At 37.1% G+C, this 20963-nt stretch overlaps 1 protein-coding gene across 2 annotated transcripts; it reads right to left on the bottom strand.

Moving 5' to 3' along the window:
• Positions 1 to 1598: 1598 nt before the first annotated feature.
• LOC114243619 (opsin, ultraviolet-sensitive) lies at positions 1599 to 18916 on the bottom strand. Of its 2 annotated transcripts, none has more exons than XM_089729723.1 (3): positions 18354 to 18916; positions 5052 to 5182; positions 1599 to 4707 (listed from the first exon to the last, which is right to left on the bottom strand). In XM_089729723.1, the coding sequence occupies exons 1-3, from the start codon at positions 18860 to 18862 to the stop codon at positions 3662 to 3664; spliced, it is 1686 nt and encodes a 561-aa protein (XP_089585849.1). In that variant the 5' UTR covers positions 18863 to 18916; the 3' UTR covers positions 1599 to 3661. The 2 variants fall into 2 exon arrangements, with proteins under 2 accessions (XP_089585849.1, XP_028030977.2); XM_028175176.2 differs by lacking the exon at positions 18354 to 18916 and adding an exon at positions 11335 to 11938.
• Positions 18917 to 20963: the final 2047 nt, after the last annotated feature.

Here is a 20963-nt window from a genome sequence, read left to right as displayed (position 1 = left end):
AAAAAACGTATTGCTCTCTGTGTTCGGCATCCAATTAAAATACATATCTTGCTGAAAATCGCTTCCTGATTTCTGAAACTATCTAACCTTTTTTTTATGAATTGTAAAGAGGTATTATAGTGTTCTTTGATGTAATCAAAATAAAGTCATTCATTGGAATGAAAATAATATAGGTAGGTTCGGGAAAAAGTTTCTTCGCATTCTAAGAAAATTCACAACATGTTTTAATATAGTTTATTTACATTTAACTAAAGTATGTAGGTACCATTTTATTCCATAAATTTTTGCCTTCTTGTAGGTAGGGTCATGATTACATTGCTATAGAAATTTTGAGGCTTCTGATCAAAATACCGCGACAATTGGTTTTGGCAGTCCTCTCGTGATGTTAACCTGACAGTGCCTAAAGAATTCTGAAGAGACCGAAACCGGTGGAAATCTGAAGGTGCAAGGTCAGGACTATACGGTGGATGCGTTGACACCTCTCAGCCAAGCTCTCTTAATTTTTGCTGACTGGCTAAAGATGTGTGAGGTCCAGCGTTATTATGAAAATTGCATCCATTTTATCCGTAATAGGACGACCAGAGCGACGTGCATTTTTGACAATTAAAATTTCCGGATTGAAAACGCTTAAACCAAATTTGTGCTACTCTCACAGACACTGCACTAGGTCCATAAACATTGTAAATTTTTTTCGCGACTTGTGTTGCATTTTTACTTTTATTGTAATAAAATTTTATAATGTATCGAATTTCTTCATTAGTTTCACTCATCTTGACAGTACGAAAAATAAATAAAAATCACACATTTTCGTAATTTGAATTTGAATCTTCTTTAAAATTTAAACTTTTAATGATAACAAAACCAGCCAGATATAAGTAGTATAGCTAAAGAGATTTTATTACAAGTTCAAACATACTATGTGAAAAGACTTTTTCCCAACTCTTGGCTCGGCTCGGGCTCGACGAGTAAATTAACCCACTGAGTTTCTTGCAGGATCTTCTCAGTGGGTCGCGTTTCCGACCTGGTGGTAGATTCTGCGAAGCACTGCTCTTGCTTGGGCCAGTGCTAGCAACACTTCCGGTTTGAGCCCCGTGAGCTCACCTACACATCAAGGCGCAGCTGAAAGAGCCTCTCAAGGCATAGGTAGGAAGAAAAAAAACTGAGATGAGCTTATCTGAAATAGAGAACCAATTTTTTTTATTCTCTATTTCTATCTTTTGAATAAAGGTTTCAAAAATACTTTTTAGAACAGCTGAAGAGTATATAATGAAATAATATACCAGAAATATCAGTATAAATAGTTTCGGTACTTACGTATTAACGCCATCGCGGCAAAAATTCTATTAAAAAGCCGATAAAAAGCAATCTTTATGTTTTTATATAGTAGCCTTATTGTTTGCTGCGTTGTTATTTATTTGCGCACGAAGCTATCTTTTGGTTTTCTTATTGTTTGCTGATTTTTGAGGTTAAGTTTGAATCCAGCTTATCTCCGGCGCTGCGGGAAGAGCAGCCCTTCCGCCCTTGCGTGCCGAAGCACGGTCACTCGTGCTCCGCTTCGTACCTTCGGCTTGTTGGCCGCGGTAGGCGTTGGTAGCCTCAGCCGCTCCGCCTCGCACTGTTTCCGTGCTCCGTCGCAGCGGGCGAGGACTGCTCTTCCTCCGCGCCTCCGGTTTTTATATACACTCTAGGGGTAGGGCAGACAAGACCAGGTGGAAAGTGGGGTGTTTTGATTTTATAAAAAGTGGTTCATTTTATATTTAATCATGAATAATTTAGGTTTATGTTGTCCACACTTGCTAACCATTAAATTTTTGCCGCGGTGGCGTTAATACATAAGTAAAATATACATACTTATATAAAATACCGGGTGGTATTCCATGTCATTGGGTAGGGTGACATTGATATCAAATCCATTTTATGTATATTTAATTGAAACAAAATAGAGATCTGATTAATTTCTATATATTAATTGTACAAGCATACATAAATCAAATGTTAGCTCATAACTTTATTACACATTGGTGCATTACCGTTTTTGTTTTAGAAGCCTCATCAATTCATTATAATCATAGTTCATAATGTTTACAACGGTAATCATAATAGTCTGAGCTCTACAATGTATTTACCTACATATATATGTACAAATGTCTGGTGTTAACGATAAAGGGAAGATCTTCCACCGAGTTTGTGTTCTAAGATGGCTGGCTACCCGCTAGATACGTATACCTATTGCGGCTTTTGATACTATAGGTCATTTGTAATTACTTCTAAATGAAAGTCAGATTAGATTTACATAGAAATTTACAGTTATGGTATTTTCTTCTATTTCCGCGTAGACACAATTAAAACTATTTTTACGGTTTAGGTTTTAGGTCGCCGCTACAGTTCAACCCAGTTTGGAGAGATTAAACTACAAAGGGAAGATCTTCCACCGAGCGGGTGATATTGCTCGGTAGACCGACGCAGCGACGCGGCGACGGTCCGAATGTTGTTGTTCGAAACTTGTGGATATATGCGAGCTTATCTTGAAAATATCGTAAGCGGGATTCAGGCATCTGTCAAGTATCTTGTGTTCTGTGATGGCTACCGCCACAATCTCACGTTTTTTTTGTCATTTTATTATTATTTCCGACGTTTCAATTACCTACGTTCGTTGTTGGTTGTAAATTGTAAGTTATGTAAACGTCGCAGATTAACAGTTTCCCACAAAAACTGTAAACTATTGGTAGCCTCGAAAATAATTTAATACCAATAAACAACGTGTCATTAAATCGTAATTTTCTTTTCTTTCAATAAAGCAATGCACCTACCAAAGAACTCTCTACATCGGTGTTTCCCAACGGGGGGCCCACGCCCCACAAGGGGCCAATTTGATAATTAAGGGGGGCAACTGCACTAAATTAATATAGAAAATCTGTATTAAAATTATTTTGAATTTGAATTTCAGTTATTTATTACTTGTTTTGATATAATATATAACGTTACTGTGTTCTGATAACAATTTCATAGTGATTTCTTCCTAAAACTGATAATTTATGTTTCTTAACTAAACAAATCATATTTTTTATATTTGAAATTATGTAAAAATTTTAGAAAGGTTGCAGCGGGGTATGGCACAAAAAAGGTTGGGAAACACACTGCTCTACACCATCTTTGGTTGACTAGTAAAGAATGTTTTAGGCATTACGTCCGCCACTGTACGTTTGTGTATAAACATAAATTAATAAATAAAAGTATGTAGTTTTGATTTTAATTTATTTCTTAAATCTATCTCATATTTATATTAATATAATTTATCTTAATGTTTTATTAAGTTTATTTATTACTTGGTTTGATTTCAATTTTAATTATTAGAAAAAATAAATTAAAATGTAAACAAACCTCTCTGTGGTCCAATTAAGACAAATCTTGCGTAGGAAACAACTCCTGTGAGTTTTTCTCTGTGTTCTTCTGCGTGTGAGGAGAGCGTCGCACCGTTTACAAAACAGTAATTGCTAACTGCTCATTTAACAAATAAAAATTGGGATTATATAGTATACCTAATTAGTCGTTAGGCGCCCACATTATTTCCGTGACAATATATTATTTATCCAATTTCACTAGCAACTACGACATGCAATATTTCTACGATACTAGCGCTTAATTAAATGGATATGCTTAATTAGACAGTTGGATCGGTATTTTGAGAAACCATACTATGTGTAGAACGACGATGGAAACTCCTTTTTTTGGCGAATTTCGGTTTACAATACCACGAAGGGGGACTCACAACGTTTTCTTCGAAACTTTTCATGCTCATACTACTTTGAGATTTTTGCGATCCTTCTCGTTTAGCTAATTTAGCAGACACCGTATTAATTTTTTCTTCAACTGCGTTAGTTGTGTCTTCATTTCGGTACGGTATATCTTTCATTTCAACTATTTCAACTTCAGTGTCACTAAAGTCCTTACTAGGACGATGGAATTTACTCGCTTCAGTATAATATCCAATTGTTTTTATTGTTCCACTTCGTTCTGTTTTATCTCTGGACAACATTCTCTTGAATTCCTTTCGAAATTTAGGATGAGTAATGATATAAATGAAAGGATTAATACAAGCGGCTGTTTTGCAAAATAATGCAGGTATCATGGATGTTAGCGGTTTGATAAGATCCTTTTTGCCAAATATTCCTAAAAGTGCAACAATAGCATACGGTGTCCATGAAATAAAAAACAATGCAATAACAACTATAACCAAAAAGGCAAGTTTGATTTCAGCTTTACGTTTTGTTCGCTCTTTTACATGTCTCGTGGAGAGCCGTTGTTCTTGATTTTTTGTAGTAATATTTCGACTACATACGACAACCCGAAATATGCTTATATAACAGTACGATATGGTGCAGAAAGGCGCGAGCCAGGCTGCGCAAAAAAATACAAAAATGAAATAGCGAGGCGGAAGTTCTTCAGTTAGATAATCAAAACTACAGCTTGTCAGGAATCCTTCGGGCACGTAGCGACCGTAACCTATATCCAAGGCTGGAATTATGGCAAATAATGTAGCGTAAATCCATGCAGCTATTGCCATGAGTCGAGCACGGATGGCAGTCAGAGCTCGTAGTGGTTCCAATGGCCGCACGACCGCCCAGTACCGATCTAAGGATATTGCGGTTAGGATTGCTATTGATGTAGTTCCTGTTAACCCACCAACAAATCCGTAAATAACGCAACCTACAATAAACAAAAGTTTAATTACAAACAGGTAGTACCTACTTAACTTGTTCTCTAATTTCACCATATGTATTATTTGAAATTAAAACATGATTGATGTTCATCACGGGCATGCACCAGTGGAAGGGCCTGTTCCAAATTTAAGGTTTTAAAATATATATGTAAAATACATTTTCGAAAAGAAGAAAAATAAAAAATACTAGAATAATAATTAACTGTTTTGTAAAGAAGAACATTCGCTTGAATTATGTATAAAATTTCGAAGGTTCGATTTGAATAAAAGAACCGAAGATAGTTATGGTAATTGCTTTACCCGTATCCGATAATCAAAGAAAGGTACATACCAGTTTTGCCTAACGCTGGTCCGAGGTTAAACGAATTAAATATAAAAATAGGTGTCTTCGCAAGCATCATAAAATCACTCAATGCTAGATTTGCAACTAGAATATTTCCCGGCGTTCTCAGGGAACGGCATCTGAAATTCACCAGACATATGGGTAAATGTTAATATGAAAAACAAGAAAAATAACTACAAGATAATTTATGAATTAATTGTTGTTCAGTTGTTTTTTTTACGCTAATATGATTAAAACGTCTGTCTATCAAGTCATATGGGTCGACTGGTAAATAACCAATGATTTTTGCAATTTTTTCATTCCTCTATACCTACTACTTTGAAAGTTTGTATCGTAGGCAAAAGTAAAACGCAAATTTAGTACTTTTGTTTGTACGATTCGAAGATTGCTTTCAGACCCTTTTCACGAATATTGATTTTATTGTCAAGAAACAAATGGTTCATTTTCATCTGTTTTTTCATTATTTCGTTCCTTTTATTATTTGTCGGATACTACAATAACAGCACTTAACGTCAGATATCGGTATTCAAATGTGTATAAATGGATAAAAAAAAACTAATAAAATAAAAAGGCCTTTTATTTCCGGCAGTTTAAAAAATAACAGAATTATAGGTATGTATGTATATATTCTTGGAAAAATATTAACTTTTCGAAGAACATTTTTAAACAACTAACTTTTGCATATTATAATAACAGTATTATAGACATTTCTAGGTATAATTTTAAATTATTAAGTACATGTTTTGAATGTGATTATGAGTATAGTATTTGAACGACGCAATTTAAATTCATTATTTACTAATATGTAGTAAGTACGTTTGTGAGTTTTATGTTAGTAAAATAATTAACGAAATGAAATCTTAATCTAGTAAAACTACATAACCCTTACTTTAGTAGGTAAAGGCTTCCTCCAAAGCGTTCAAATATGTAAAGTATGGATGATTAAAAGTAAAAAATAGTCAGTCAAAAAATAGTATTCAAACTTTGGAAATATGCTTATAAACGTGAAACTGTGCCGTAAAGTATTGATACCATAATATACCTATTGATATATATTTTCCCATTACTAAATAGGCGAAACAAAATAGTTATTTACATATTTTGTCCTTTTGACATTCGTTTTTTTTTAATTTCTACTAAGCAGTTAGACCAATTTAGATGAACCTTTATGTGTGTTTGTGTAAGTCTCAGGTCGATTTAGGTTTATAATTTGACCCGGTAGATGGTACTGCAATCGGGTTCTAGATTATTATTCTTTTAGGATTTCTTCAGATACAACAAGTATATCAATAATACTTCATAATAAAATTCGTGTATCTATCTTTGAAAACATCATTGCAAGCGACTTTAAATGCATAATTAATAACGGTTGAGACATTCGTTGAAGTATAGACCGAATTTGGCAAGTTTCCCGGTGGTATTCTTAGCAAATTAATACTTGTAGGAGGACAGTATAATGCACAGTTACCGCTAACTCTAAGCGATTCAGCCAGAAATAACGACATTTTCCATGTTAATGACCTGTAAATATTTTCGAATTAAATTTACAAATGTTATTTACGTAAATTTTCTCATTTGTAACCTTTATGAGTTTTACTCATAGAAGTCATGGGTGCTTTTACCTAGTTTTAAACTTTATTAATGTGCAAGAATATCTTAAATTACTCAAGAGGTACTTAATGATCTGTAAACGATACAACTCCAATGAGTGTACAACGGTATAACAACTAACAGTTTGAAAAGTCAGTGAGTTTCAGTTTTACGATAGCTCTCGTTATTAGCAAAAATAGTTAATATTCAAATGTATTATTAGCTATAATTTCCAATGACGCTTGAGTTGAAAAAAATATATGTAATATAAAGCTGCCGTTATAACTACCTGGCCTATATTTTGTTTCGAATATATGATGTTGATAATCAAATCAAGACTTTACAATAACTAATATTCGTCTCTGATTCATGTAGCCTCTAATATCTTTGGAAGATAGAAGATTAGGTCTCACTATTGGTACCACCGCATGACTTGGAGTTCGGATTGACGCCAATTAATTAATCGTAGTTAATTAAGGAGTAGTCGGTTCAGTTTTTCAATACCAGTACTGTCTGAAGTTTTCTTTGTCCTTGAAAATTTGTCGGGATTCAGGTAGAAAAAGGTTAGGTACCGGTCTTTGTGTAAATATGTCATGTTTAGTTTCGGCGTTCTTGTATTTTGATGCCCTGATTGTGGGAAGTTAATTTCTCTGTATTATAACGATAATTATCTGTATCAAATCCTTGCTACGGGCGCTGTATCAGCGTTATAAAAATATATTTCTTTGAATTTTGGACAATATTTGTTGTAAATGTTGTAGGAAATAAATCAGTCATAATCACGCCATTATAAAAAAAAAATGCCATTAGGGCGGATCGAAGCTTCGAGCTCCTCCTGTTTTTTGTCAAGTTCAATATAAAGTGGTTTATAGCTCTCTGTTCTGAAAATAACTATAAAAACCATAATAAAGACTTTTTTTGGAAAAAATAATCTTTATATATTGTTTTATTGATATTACTAAAGCTCTCCAATCGTTACAGCACAAAAAAAAGAAAATCGGTTGACAATTAGAGGAGAGAACATGTTACTGTTTTATCTTTACTTATACATGTTATGATACATTGTAAAGGTCTATGATTGTAACGAATACTCGTATTTTATAATAATTTGAAATGTGAAGCTGTCATAAATAGATTTAGCGTTTAGCTTCACGTATATTCTTATAGATAATACACAAATTAGTTATAGATAAACAACTCAAGCACCCAACAATAATGCTTACGGGCGTCGGCCACTAGATGGCTTCGCTTCGATTAGCTTCTCATTGCTCCTATAGATAGCAGTAACATATTACCTATCCTATGTTTTATTTGTAATGAAGGACTTAGTAAATTTTTAGAAATCACACTATAATAAAATTTAATCAATTTGTCTATAACAAATAAAGACTCGTATGATTTTTTTTCTGTGTTTAGTCATACAATAATTAAATGCCTTAACTTTAACAACATATAAGTTTAGGGGCATCCGCAACAAGATGTCGCTAGTTTCCATACAAAAAAATATTTGTCGTATTAAAGTATCGCAGGGCCCTGTATATTCTGTCTAGTTTATTTGATCAATTAAAGTCGTATAAAATAGTTACCGAGTCACAGTAGTTATGACCTTTTTTGATGGCTCTCCGGCAATTTTCATTTAATTGTCACGAGTACAATTAATTTGATGCTCACGTTATGTGTGGATTATCTTTATTTTGTTTAGAGAATGTGACGATCCACTCCGCTGTCAATAAGCAAAGGTAAACCGACGGCTATAGTTTTCAATGATTATACCCAAATGAGATCTCCCGAACGGTAGCACTGACATCGCTGGAGTGAGGCCTTAGAGAGCGTGTCAGTCACTTTCAGTATGATAAATTCGCGGCCTCATTGTTCAATCTCTAAAGTGAGCCAGTAGATGCTAGAGAGGCTAGAATGCGAAGTTCTACGTATCTCTGAACTCCAAGCAACGCGGACGAAAGTTGCTTGGTTTTTTTTACTGTGAACAGTCTATGCTATTTCACAGAATTAAATGCACACTTCAAGATTGCTTTGCAGTCTATTTTGGTTTTGGATCGATAAGTCAATTTTCTGAGTCCATAAAGAGCTGCTTGGACCCTTAGCCCTAACACATGAGCATGATAAAAGGAAGTTTTTTGTTCTGTACTTGGGTACACAAGATCACTAAGAATATGTTTAATGGTGTGGTCTATTTTGATAGATCCCTCTGAATGGATTGTACACGGCAACATACCGGCCGTATTTTTGTCAGAATTTTCCTACATAAAAATGGTTGTCTGGAAAAGAGCTCTTCTAGCGATAAGACCGCCTATTGTACAAATTTGGTTTTGGTGTGCAATATATATACTCCTCTCTCTCTTCTAAGTTTTTACCAGAAAGGACATGGTGCCTACCTTTCACAATACATACCAACGATTTGGTCATCATAGGTAAGCAATAAAAATATATTTCATGAAATCAAGTTCCATTTTATTGTTTCCCTTAACATTTCTATCACCTTTTATTTTCTTCTCGAACTATCTTGATTAGTTTTCGGCAGTGGGAACTTTTGTAAATGACATGAACTTTTTCCCGTGCCGATCACACAAAACGCAGACCGGGAATCGATAATACTCATTCTGTCAACAGATTTTAAAGTGATTTTACTAAACTAGAACTCTGACGAACTTGCCAGAAACGTTTGTGGCCGTGTACGATATTATTTATATAATTTAGTAATATAATTATAGCATGTAAATGTAGTTATTATTCTTGAAACGTTTTAGAGATACAATAATTTGTAATACGAAATACTGATGGAACATTAAAAAAATATCACGAAATAAACCAATAAAGTGTGCGACAGTTGATAAATTTTTCAAACATTTCGTTTCCTGATAAATAACGACGAAGAAAGATCTGAAGATAGGATAAAGAATAAATAGTTTTTCGAGGTCTTTTCTCATATGAATCTTTGTAGCCGGTAACGACATTACATTTTGCCGTTCGCAATAAATACGTCTCTCTATCTAACTTCCTTAGTAAAATTATTGATTTGTTTAGTGGGCTAGTGCTACCGATGACGATATTATGTATTATTATAGGCTATAATTTTTTAATTTTAAAGGTTTTTACAATTATGAAAGAGTAGTATGAGTATTTAAACCTACTCTATAAATATATACGTAAAATCGTTTTTAATGCAATTCTAGCTTTTTAGTTTAATTCGTTGCTAAGGCACATGTGCGGCACATGTAAGGCCAGGGAGGCGGACCTCGCCCAAGCCCTGGCCCTCTAAGTGTTTCGGGTCCCCCTCACATGTCAGTCTGGGGACCGGCGAAGGGAGCCTAAGAAAACGAAGTGCAAGCTGCTCTGCACTTATTTTACGTAAGAGCATCCGGGTGGTGGAAGGCCGGCTATCCTCGACCCACGCTGTTTCTGACCCAGCGGGGTATTCCGTAAGATAACCCATTCTAACCGGCGCCATCTAGGCGGGCTCCGGATAGCCTGCCGACCGAGAGGGCTGGTGGTCGTGGCGCCGACAACCGCCGGTCCGGCGTCCCGAGGGAGAGGGTGATGGGAGAGATGTGCTCCGCACTAAGCGCTTCAATTTCCCGCCTTTACCTTTTCATGAGTTCTGTCTCATGCGAGGTTCGGATGTGGGTTGTTGAGTGACAGGAGGTTTTAGTCGGTTCGACTCCGATATGCCCCGCCCTCCATCCCAGGGAGGGCGGAAGTCCGGCGATTTCCACCTGACCAAAAAAAATGGCACATGTGCACGCTGACTCTTGCTGCCGGTCCAGAAGAAGCTCCTCTTCACAAACTGTGTGACTAGACAGTACGAAAACACACTCACTTCTCAGAGAACACATTTTCGCCCCAGAGAAAGTAAGAAAATTGTCCAAGGCAAGTAGCTCAGTTAAGATTTTCGTGGCCCGACAAAGAATAAGGAAAATGGTCTGCGGTGGTCACAATAGATTCACGTGTGTACGCAGTGGTTGGCAATTTTATAGTCCCCACATCCCTTGCGAGCAATTCGAGCGTTTCATGTAAACATCCAGTGTAAGTTCGTTGTGGCGTTAAAATTATTGAAAATTTGAACTGTGGAATTTCAGGGTTCGTATCAATATTATACAAAATTTCAGATTCCAGTTTACTGTAATCTTTTAAGATTTCAATTTTACTACCTGCTGTATAACAAGATGTTCCATACGATTATTCATATTTACTTAAAATTGTGGTAATTTTCTAAATCACTAACTAACGATTGTTAACTAATGAGTTTTAATTAATATTACTGATACCATATTTTCCTATAAACGAGATAAATTTTAATCATTACGTTGCTTAGATATCGTTTGTACTTATATGTTTAACAATAAGTGATTAATGTTAAAGTAAATGATTAAATCTAATGATTGGTCAGCTATGCACGGTAATAGCCGGTTAACACGAAACAATGCAAACATTATTTAAATATGATATTATAAATCTCGGTTAAAAATTTCGACTGAAAGAAATCATTTCTAATTTGATTACAGTATCTGAAGTCAGTATCTTTGCGAAATTTGTTATTCGATGTTTGAGTGTGCTCATTTTTGTCTCGTACGTGCTTAAAGCAATGGCATCAGAAATAATTCATAGAGCCGTGACTTACTACAGGTGAATTTACTAAAGAATACAACTAATTAAAGTAACTAACCTAAAATACATGAACATCACCAAAGCATTGCCAGTGGACCCAACAGTGGTCATCATGATGTAGAATGCACCGAGGCCATAATGCAGTAAAGGATGTGGCGGGGCGAAGCTCAGCCAGTATGGATTCACCAAGTGTAGATAGTCATCGGTAAACAGGCCAAAGCGACGCCATAAATTTACTGGCCAAAGTTCTTTGAATTTTTTTATTAATACCTCGTTGTTAGCTTCCGATGAAACCAATTCATTGACTTCGTACTTGGAATACTTTATTGGTAGTCTAGTTTCTTTAACCTCACCGCTTACATTTGATCTTCTGTCCAAAATTTCAGACATTCTGCGACGTCTTTTCCACAATTTTAAGTCACCTTTCGTAAGAGTTTCATCGTCATATTTAGAACTGAATATAGCATGGTCATCTCTTTTCAAATACGTTAAATTGTTTATACCTTTTGGCACTGTATCCATACTTGTAATTTGTATATTACTTGTGGATATAAATAACAAAATTGTGAAAGCACTACTACACATTTTACATATTATTATGTACACACGCTTTGAATATTATTTTATACATGTCCCGAAATTAATACGACACAACCGTTCTGGATGCTTTCCGAGGGAATATGTCGACGCGCTCGTTGTAACCGGCCGAGACACGAATCTACTATTCCCAAGGATATGGTATCTAAATTTCTCAATTATTGTTATTAAAACTAAGGGATTTTTGGAGAAGCTCGGATGACGCTTGTAAGAAATTTCCTATCCACCCAACGGTCGATCTGTGAGTAAGAGCTAGTATTTCGTATCGTTGAGGAACCGCATCAAGATCTAAACTTAAAAGTCGCTGTGAGTCATACGAACTGTAAGTTCCGATTTTTCGCGATTTTTTCCTATTTCAAAATTGCAAGCACTTTCGTTCTGCGAATAATAATTTGGTATTAATAACACTGGCGGATTCAACACACTTTACTATGAGCCGTTTATAATTAAGTAATAGTAAAAATCGGTACATTGCGGCAATATCAAAAGAAAAATTGGCACGCACTTATGCTTTCTTCGTTATACAAATGAGATAAGATTCGAAAACATTAAAAGAGAAATCCATCTTTTTATCACCACAGAGCTCCATGTTCATTTGAGGTTTGGGTGAGAATAGTAAGTCCTTGGTTTTCGTTGTAACTTTTATAAGTATCCATTTTGGTACAAAGACTAAGATCTGAACGGCATTTTTTATATTAAGCATACTGTTTACTATGCAAGAATAAAATGATGCTTTTACATTATGATAGTTTATTATACTTCTTGTAACACTTTTTATCCTAAATCGGTACAAGGTATCCTAAATACAAGATATTAATTCCGGTACATTGTGGCGTCAGCACTCTGATAAAAAGCTGGTAGCTTTTGTATGTGGATAAGAAATTGGTATCCTTAGAAATAAACTGTTTATAATCTTGTATCTTCTTCTTCTATCTTCTATATATATAAAAATGAATTGCCGTTCGTTAGTCTCGCTAAAACTCGAGAACGGCTGGACCGATTTGGCTAATTTTGGTCTTTAATTATTTATTCCAGAGAAGGTTTAAAGGTATATAAATATGAAAATGCTCGGAATTAAATAAAAATAACAATTTTGTTTTTCCCTTGATGCGTCCCCCGTCGGACGGATTCCTTTTGTTTGTTTTAAGTTTATTTTATACAAAAGTTTAGGTCTTTTATTTATCGATTGAGGCACTACGAAGTCTGCCGGATCAGCTAGTATCTTATAAAATCTAGTTTTATTTTTGCACTTTGGGAACCAGTGATGGTGGTTTTTACAAGATACTAATTACGTGTTTGATTTTCTGTAATTATGAGTTTTTTTTAATTAATATTAAAACTATCGATATAAATATTTTAGTGTGGCCCACTCTGATCTTTTCGAATGTTTTTGACATATTAAAAATCATTTACAATATAATGATCTTTCAATCATGTCATTAAAGGGGTATAATGTAAATTTTAAGCTTAATGATTACGTAATTCCATAGCAAGAGGTCACATACACATGTTTACTCCAAGAGCAAAGTTTTTTGACTGTAGTGCAAGTTGTGAACAACCTCCGCATGTTTGAAATATAATTATCGGAGATAAACCCTACCTTCTTGTTATTTCAATGTTTTAATTAAGTCACGCTTAGAAGGCACAAGTTTCTTTGCTCCAGTATATACTGAAAGTTAAATCAAAATTTACTTTTTCTAATTAAATTTAAGTTTAAAATGTCGAATCGAATCTTTGGTAGTTGCGTGCATTGTACTTAGTCTTTTTGGAGTTTACTCCTTTAGAATCGATTTACATATATAGGCCCGGGGTATGAAAATTATGGGGACCAAAATCGTACTAGCATGTCACACGAAATGCGTTATGCGCATTTCGTGTGACATGCTAGTACATGCGCCGGCAGTCCGCCACAAAGCCTCGTACTGATCGCGCGTTTCTCTCATTATTGTATTTTCATATATTTGTTAGTCGTTTGTTTTGTGTCTCGTTAATTTGTTAATAATCTGTAGTGTATCGTGTTGTCGTAATATAGAACTATTTCTCGTATTGTTTCGTTTAATTTTTTATATCCAGTAAACTCCAGTCGTGCGTCGGAGCGGACACACACACTTTTTTTTTTTTTTTTTTTTTTTTGTCAGGAGGAAATCGCCGGACTTCCGCCCTTCCCTGGGGATGGAGGGCGGGGTATGTCGGAGTCGAACCGACTAAAACCTCCTGTCTCTCAACAACCAACGTCCAAACCTCGCATGAGACAAAACTCATGAAAAGGCAAAGGGGGGAAAGTGAAGCGTTTAGTGCGGAGCACATCTCTCCCATCACCCTCCCCCTCGGGACGCCGGACTGGTGGTCGTCGGCGCCACGACCACCAGCCCTCTCGGTCGGCAGGCTATCCGAAGCCCGCCTAGATGGCGCCGGTTAGAATGGTCTATCCTACGGAATACCCCGCTGGGTCAGAACCAGCGTGGGTTGAGGATAGCCGGCCTTCCATCACCCGGATGCTCATGCGTAAAACGCGTGCAGAGCAGCTTGCACGACGTCTTCTTAGGTCCCCCTCGCCGGTCCCCAGACCGACATATGAGGGGGACCCGAAACACTTAGAGGGCCAGGGCTTGGGCGATATCCGCCTCCCTGGCCCCCGCTCGACGGCGGCGGGCCTGTGCATCTCTCACGCGCCCCGCCGCCTCCTTCTGCGAGATGGTGCACTCGCAGAAGTCGAGCATCGCCTTCCACGACTCGTCGTCACCGAGCATCGATGCCACAACACTCGGCAACGACAAGTCGTTTCCTATTTTTGCGACGAGGACACGGCGCCACCCCTCCCATGCGGGGCAGGCGAAGAGCGTGTGCTCCACCGTGTCCAAGTCGCAACCACAATGGTGGCACTCTGCCGTCGGCTCGGCTCCGATCCGGTGCAGGAACTCACCGAAGCAACCATGCCCAGTGAGCACCTGCGTGAGCCGGAAAGTGAGGCGTCCTCTGTCACGATTCACCCAATTCACAAGAACCGGGTGAATCGCCTCGACGGTCCTACGACCAGCCGAAGGATCGGCCAGCCGTCTGGACCATGACTCCAGCACGGACCGCCGAGATTGGGCCTTCCGCGCTCTGACCACACTGGGGCTGGGACGTGCCACGCCCCGGGAACGAAGGTCAGCCCGCCACTGATAGTCAGCGGCGAGCGCCTCCGCCTCCAGGACCCAAGGCGGCGTCCCAGCCAGTACACACGCCGCCTCGAAGGAGATGGTGCGATAGCCACGGATGACCCTGACCGCGATGGTGCGTTGCGGCCGTTGCAGCAGCTTCGCTACCCCCACGGCCAGGGACTGGCCCCACACGGGCGCCCCGTATAGGGCCATTGATCGCACCACCCCCGTATAGAGACGGCGCGTCACCTGGTCAGGCCCCCCCACGTTGGGCAGAAGCCGGCTTAACGCGCCGGCCACCCCCAACAAACGAGGGACCAGGTTCTGAAAGTGAGCACGGAAGGTCCAACGACTGTCCAGAATGAGGCCGAGGTACTTCAACTGCACCCCGACCTCGATACGGACGCCTCCCACCATGATATGGGCATCGACAGGTGGCACTCTCCGGGGCCTGTGGAACCACATGGCCTCGGATTTACTGAGCGCCACGTCGAGGCCCAATCTCCTGATTTTGCCGACGACATGCGCCACCCCAGCGGTGGCAAGACGAGCAGACTCAGCAAAACTCCCCCCCCGGGCAACGATCAGCGTGTCGTCTGCGTAACAGATTACGCTTAGGCCCAGGAGGAGGGCACCCCTCAGTACCCAGTCATACCCGATGTTCCACAAAAGGGGGCCGAGCACCGACCCCTGTGGAACACCGCGCACGACCGGGAACCTGTGTACGATCCCACCGTGTCCGATTGTACTTAGTCTGGCCATAAATACTGTTACAATTAAAAATAAACAAAATATTACATTTGAATTTGGAATCTGTCATTTTTATATGATTGCTCATTGAGTTTTTTCATTTTGGCGCCAATACATTGTACAATATTTTGCGATATTAAAATGGAGTGGGGTGATAAAGAGAACCGAATCGCTGTGATTGCATTACACAAAGTAGGTATGGAGCCAAATGCAATTTTTAAAACTCTCCATACGCTTGGTATTAGTAAAATGTTTGTGTACCGGGCTATTAGTAGGTGCAATGAGACCTCCTCTGTTTGTGACAGAAAAAGATCTGGCTGTCCACGTAGTGTTCGTACGAAAAAGGTGGTCAAAGCAGTAAGGGAAAGAATTCGAAGAAATCCTGTCCGAAAGCAAAAGATTTTATCTCGGGAGATGAAGATAGAACCTAGAACCATGTCGCGTATTTTAAAAGATGACTTAGGACTTGCAGCCTATAAGAGACGTACTGGTCATTTCTTAATTGATAATTTAAAAAAGAATAGGGTGGTAAAATCGAAACAACTACTGAAGCGGTACGCAAAGGGAGGTCATAGAAAAATTTTGTTTACGGATGAGAATTTTTTTACAATTGAGCAACATTTTAACAAACAAAATGACCGTATTTATGCTCAAAGCTCTAAGAAAGTTTCCCAATTAGTCTACAGAGTGCAACGTGGGCACTATCCGACTTCAGTGATGGTTTGGTGGGGTATTAGCTATGAAGGAGTGACTGGGCCATACTTTTGTGAAAAAGGTATCAAAACATCGGCACAAGTGTATCTTCATCAAGGATACCATTCTTGAGAAGGTAGTGAAGCCCCTTAACAATACCATGTTCAATAATCAAGAATGGTCCTTCCAGCAAGACTCGGCGCCAGGTCATAAAGCTGCGGTCTACGCAGTCTTGGTTGGAAACGAACGTTTCGGACTTCATCAGAGCTCAGTCTTCAGCTCTGATGAAGTCCGAAACGTTCGTCTAGTCCCGATCTTAATCCGTTGGATTATGATTTATGGTCAGTTTTAGAGAGTACGGCTTGCTCTAAAGCCTTGTTCGGACTTGGCGAGTATTTTAGTCAAGTACCGAGTAATTTAGTGGCTAAACTACTCGCTACTCGCCCAAAAAAATAGAACAAAATGGATTGACTTGACTAAATTATTTACTAACCTACTCGACTAAATTTTTGGTGCTCAGACACATTTAGCTACTAAATTACTCGGTACTCGACTAAAATACTCGCCTAGTCCGAACAAGGCTTAAACGCCATGATAATTTGGAGTCCCTAAAACAATCCGTACGCTTGGCAGTGAAAATTTTTTCCATGGAAAGAGTGCGTGCTTCTATTGATAACTGGCCTCAACGTTTAAAGGACTGTATTGCAGCCAATGGAGACCACTTCGAATAAGCTTTTTATACTTTAAATTGTTGTATATTTATGTATTAAACGAACACACTGTGAAAGTAATAAATGTTATTTGCAATAGATTTTTTTTTAATTTTTAATTGTAAACAGTATTTATGGCCAGACTAAGTATATTTGAACTATACGTTCCACGCGGTTTGACTCTTATTTTCTTTTTAATTGAGAAAGAAGAAAACGTTATGTATTTTCCCGGGATGAAGAGGTATAGTAAATCAAAATATGGCGTTGACCTAATCATGTCATTTCCCATGATAAAAAGTATCTTATGTGTTAATTTATCAAGGCTATAAACTCTGTGTTTGTGCAAAATTTTAGCCAAATCCCTTTAGACACTTTTGCATCCTTGCGTAGCTAACATCTAAATATACAAACTTTCACATTCAAAGTTACTATAGCTGTTACACGCAGCTGCGCTTAACGTAATGTGAACAAAAATCCCTCGACAATAGAATTATTTTTGATAAAAGGTCCTATGTTTTTATTGTATCCCTAAAAACATAATTTCATGGCGATCGGTTGAGTAGTTAAGATGTGTAAGCGTAACAAACAAACAAATTCATTTATAATATTATTGCTTAATAAATCCTATAATAGTATTAATTATAAAAATATAGGGGGTATTAGATTGTGTAATTTGATAAGAGCTGTGGTTTAGATGTGTGCCGTATAGGTATTACTTTATGATAATTTTTTTGCCACAAGTAATACTAATTTACATTTAGATAAAAGTTTTTAAAAATAATAGCTTTGTAAATTTCTTTTTAGCTCACATATTTATAAAAACCTAACATTCTGAATTCTCAAATTATAATACAAAGTTATAAGAGCATGGTTCTCGTGGTTTTCGGATGACGAATGAGCGGTCACGAAGTATTACGTACAGAACTTTCTTCGATACCGCCCATTCGCACCTTACTTACCTTCAAGCATAAACGTAAATAAGGGTCGGTGAAGGGAAATCTCCGTAAGAAATTTTCGGGATAAAGGTTTTTCTTACAAATTGGTTTTTCTCATACAATTGATGAGATTTGAGGTGTTCAATCTATATTACATTTGTATTTAATCATTCTACGTTAATTATGACGTTATCATTTTTAGTGTTGATTACGTTGGATTATTTAAGGGTAAAAATCTGAATAACTTACCTAATGTACATAAATAGCACAATTATGTTGCCCGCGCATCCCAAAGTAGTGAAAAGAACATACACTCCTCCCAAAGTTTTTTGTAAATAAGCATTTGGTGGGGGAAACCTTAACCAGTGTTCGTTGATTAAATCTAGGTAATCATCTGAGAATAGCCCAAATTCTTCCCATTTCAATACTGGCCATTGCTTTTTAAAATCAGCAATCAAACGGGAGTGCTCTAGTTTTTCAGTTGCATTCGTTGTCACAGTGGAGTTTTTGTCGTCAGGTTTGGAAATCCTGAATGCAGTTTTTGGTTGAGGATCTTGATCGCTCCGCTTGTACCGTATTGCCTTTGTATCGCATTCAGAAATATCCTCGCATTCCCATAGTTTAAAAAAAAATCTCAAGTAGACTTTTTCGATCTCATTTTGCGCTGAATTTTTCAGAAGTTCATTGGTGTATCCATGGCATAACAATATCCTCAATAACAACACAAGAAACAGTTCAATTACAAAAAACACTTTCATTTTCTTCACGTTCCAGGACGTCGTGACGTGTGTTTCGTATGAAATCCTGACGCGTTTTACAAGGATTATTCAGGTCTATTTACGTCGACGGAGCTTCAAGATACTGCTTTTTTACCGTCTGATCTCAGGGGACCTCTTTGAATTTATGCTTAAGTGGATTAAAGTGGCTTTTAGTGAAATCTGCTTGGAATCGGTTGTTAATAAAGCCACTTATTAGATTGATTGATAGACCTTTTTGGTCAACGGTATAAAAAGGTCAATTTAATTTAGGTCACGATAAAATGTCCGTTGGGCAAATTTCATATTAATAATAATCGAAACACAATAAATAATATGTGGATACGATTTACAAAATAACTCCACTCATATTTCAAACATGTATATATTTTATATTTATTATGTGTGTATAATTATAATTTGCGTAATTACTGGTGGTAGGACCTCTTGTGAGTCCGCGCGGGAAGGTAACACCGCCTTGCCTATTTCTGCCGTGAAGCAGTAATGCGTTTCGGTTTGAAGGGTGGGACAGCCGTTGTAACTATACTTGAGACTTTAGAACTTATATCTCAAGGTGCGGGGCGCATTTACGTTGTAGATGTCTATGGGCTCGTAACCACCTAACACCAGGTGGGCTGTGAGCTCGTTCAACCATCTAAGTAATAAAAAAATGTGTGTAATGAACGTTTAAAAACATTTATCCAGAAGTAAACAGCGGCTTGACTATGCTTATGGGCGACAGTAATGATCACTCACTAGATGGGCCGTAGGCTTATTTTCCTATAAAGGCATTTAAAAGTAAATATATATATATATAAGTACATAAAGTACATACAGTACATTTTCAACTATTATCAACACACGTGAAGACGGACCTGATTATATTAGAAAAACCGACAAATTTACATAATTTAAGATAAATTTCCAATATAGAATTGAAGTTCAACAAGTTGTTACCTTAAATTGAACCTAATTTCGAAACAAACAAAATTTTCCTCTGTTCATTCAATCATAATGAAATGAAAACATCAGCATCATAAAATTATAAATTTATAATATGAAATATATAAATATCAATCTTTATTATAATAATCAATTCTTTTTTTTGCATAGCAAGAGGAATTCTTTGCAATTTGTACGAAATTCATTTGAAAAAAAGCACACCCGATATATTACAGTTATTATTATTATTGTGCTATGAGACAGCTAGAACTTTTTTCCATCGTACAAGCTTGATAAGCTCCCATAATATACTAGAACCGAACGCAGGTTTTTTTTTTTTTTTTTTTTTTTTTTTTCTATTTGGGGGAGGCCTATGTCCAGCAGTGGACTGCCGCAGGCTGATGATGATGATGATGATGATGAACGCAGTGGTGATTATAAACTTTATGGAAATCTCGATGTTCTATGATTCTAATACTTGTGAATGAACACAGGGAAAACCAAAGTAACAACCACATTCATGAGTTTTTATCAAGAATCATTGATGTATTAAAAAACCCAAGATGTACTCAGCGTCTCAAAAACGTACGAATAAAATGAGCAAAAAAAAAACAACTTTAAACAATGCGCGTAAAGTTGAATTTGCAAAAGATATGTTTATAGTTAACTATAACTACGTAGATATAATTGGTCAGTGTCCCGGGACAGTTTCGAGTGCTACTTTTGTATGAAACTGTGTATCTTAGGTTTTTATATATCAATGTCAAGAATAGATAATACCCTCAATAGTTTAACAATTAACCTTCTAATGCTATAAATGTTTTATGTTCTGAACACGAAGGCTTCTAATATTGTGTATGGATGAGATCAGAGTGAATTTAACATACGTATGTACGTGTTCAATTTATAGTCAATCAATTTAAAGTCATACAACAGCCATATATTTTTGGAAATAAACAAGAATTTAACGAGTATAATTCTGCGACAAAAGGTACCTTATGCAATGCCACCATCTCGGCTCAGTGCCAAATTTCGATCTACTAGAAAACAGCATTTCCACACATTTTCACCTAAAATCGAACACAGGAAGTATGTAATTTTGCATTATTCGTTCTGCAAAAAGGATCTCTGGTTCATTAAATTAGACGCTGTTTTATATCTA

Source organism: Bombyx mandarina, chromosome 09 (genome assembly GCF_030267445.1).
Source record: "Bombyx mandarina strain Sakado chromosome 09, ASM3026744v2".
Classification (NCBI taxonomy): Eukaryota; Metazoa; Arthropoda; class Insecta; order Lepidoptera; family Bombycidae; genus Bombyx; species Bombyx mandarina.
Note: the sequence above shows the minus strand (reverse complement) of the source record. Positions and strands in the feature narration are given on the sequence as shown.

What these genes read in the sequence shown, in the direction of transcription:
- LOC114243619 (XM_028175176.2), bottom strand. Translation starts at nt 11,861, where the DNA reads ATGTGTAGTAGTGCTTTCACAATTTTGTTATTTATATCCACAAGTAAT. An exon ending in GTGATGTTCATGTATTTTAG is followed by an intron (nt 5,183 to 11,334) that starts GTTAGTTACTTT and finishes GGTGAATTTCAG; the next exon opens with ATGCCGTTCCCTGAGAACGC. An exon ending in ACCAGCGTTAGGCAAAACTG is followed by an intron (nt 4,708 to 5,051) that starts GTATGTACCTTT and finishes TGTTTATTGTAG; the next exon opens with GTTGCGTTATTTACGGATTT.